Genomic DNA, 1,567 nt, shown 5'->3' with positions numbered 1-1,567 from the left:
GAAGTTCAACCAGATAGAACTGTGATATGTACTGACTCAATGGCTGCGCTCACTAGCCTACTAAGTGGTAAATCTGAAGCTCGGTAAGACTTAGTGTTTGTAGTTTTACAAAGTTTGTTTAGAATAAGGCAGTTAAGGATAGAGGTGAAATTCCTCTGGATGCCTGCACATGTGGGTGTGTGGATGGAAATGAGGGAGTAGACTTGCTAGCAAAGAAAGCATTAAATCATCCACAAATAGAAATTAAGTTAGCTTTAAGTAAAGCTGAATTCAAGAGAGTGAGTAAGAAACGGCAAAAGTTATGGAATAATGGGTCTAAAGGAAGACATCTTTTCCAGATTCAGGAGTGTGTTGGAAATGAGAGGAAAAGATACGGAAATAGGAAGAAAGATGTCATCTTATCAAGACTAAGAATCGGACATACAGCATTAAACTATAGTCTTTATAAAATAGGTAAGCATGAATCGGGAAAGTGTGACAAATGTGGAGAATAAGAAACAGTGAAACATATTCTTTTTGAGTGTTCTGCATGTGAAAGGGAGAGATTTCAATGAATTCAAGAATTAGGATAGCTGGGAGTTGATCACATTTCTTTAAAAGTATTGTGTCGAGGCAATCAAGAGTGCAAGAAAAATGGTTTAAATACCTGAAAAACACAGGAACAATAGATAGAATCTAGTTTTTTTTGTTTGTTTGTTTTTTCTGTATTTCTTTCTTCCAAATGTATGCACACGCCACACTCCAGATCAGTAGGTGGCGGTAATGCACCTTTTTTCGCTGGTTTGCCATAACACCAGAATAATAATTTTTTTATTCTATTTTTTGTTATGTTCATAAGTCATTTTGACGATAATAGATAACATGACTGCACAACAGCAACGTACTGTAAGTGGCCAAAAAACTAAAGAAGAAGAAGACGAAGAAGAGCCCACCGTCTGACGTCACGGCCAAACGGGAAGTAGCACCGTGCCGTTTATGTTGCTGGTGATTTTGCCCTGAGTTTCTCCAGAAACGCTATTTATAACTGAGACAAACGTGCCGCAACATGTCACAGGATTTGTGGTATGCATTTTAAATTGTTATTGTTTATAGACATGTGAGGTCTACAGTTCTGTATCGCAGAGTTCAGCAAACGTAATTTGCTGTGTAGTTTAGTGGATCAGATCAGTTCAGACTGAATTTATCTCTGTGTTACTTTTCTTTGTTGCTCGTCACACCCTATACTTTAATAGATTATTTTGTGTTTATGTACATGTATATGTTTTTTAACTTGGCCAACAGCTGGTATAAATGTTGCCAGGCCGGTTTGCGGAGATCTGTCACATGATTTTGTTGATGACAATCTTGTGATTTAAATGACTGGAAAACTGGTGGAAGGTGTAGCAGGTGGAAAACGGTTTTATCAAGCAGCCATTTTTGTTTTGTTTTATATTATTTAGGTTACAGAATTATGATGCAGCTTGTCGGCTGTCTCAAGAAATTGCAGAAAACATCCATGAAAGAAACAGACAGCAGAGGACTGGAGGAAATACAGCCAAGGTAAAGACAGTATATATGTATATATATA

At 37.1% G+C, this 1,567-nt stretch overlaps 1 protein-coding gene across 1 annotated transcript in view; it reads left to right on the top strand.

Annotated features, from left to right (window-relative positions):
* The first annotated feature begins 937 nt into the window (after positions 1 to 937).
* The window catches only part of LOC107660464 (syntaxin-8-like), a 70,183-nt gene continuing 69,553 nt past the window's right edge, over positions 938 to 1,567 (top strand). The window contains exons 1-2 of the mRNA XM_016449769.1: positions 938 to 1,062; positions 1,440 to 1,539. Coding sequence (XP_016305255.1) covers positions 1,046 to 1,062; positions 1,440 to 1,539 — 117 coding nt within the window. The 5' untranslated portion in view covers positions 938 to 1,045. The remainder of the gene's footprint in view (positions 1,063 to 1,439; positions 1,540 to 1,567) is intronic.

The sequence above is a fragment of the Sinocyclocheilus anshuiensis genome, unplaced genomic scaffold, assembly GCF_001515605.1.
Source record: "Sinocyclocheilus anshuiensis isolate Anshui unplaced genomic scaffold, SAMN03320099.WGS_v1.1 scaffold1975, whole genome shotgun sequence".
In the NCBI taxonomy this organism is placed as follows: domain Eukaryota; kingdom Metazoa; phylum Chordata; class Actinopteri; order Cypriniformes; family Cyprinidae; genus Sinocyclocheilus; species Sinocyclocheilus anshuiensis.
Note: the sequence above shows the minus strand (reverse complement) of the source record. Positions and strands in the feature narration are given on the sequence as shown.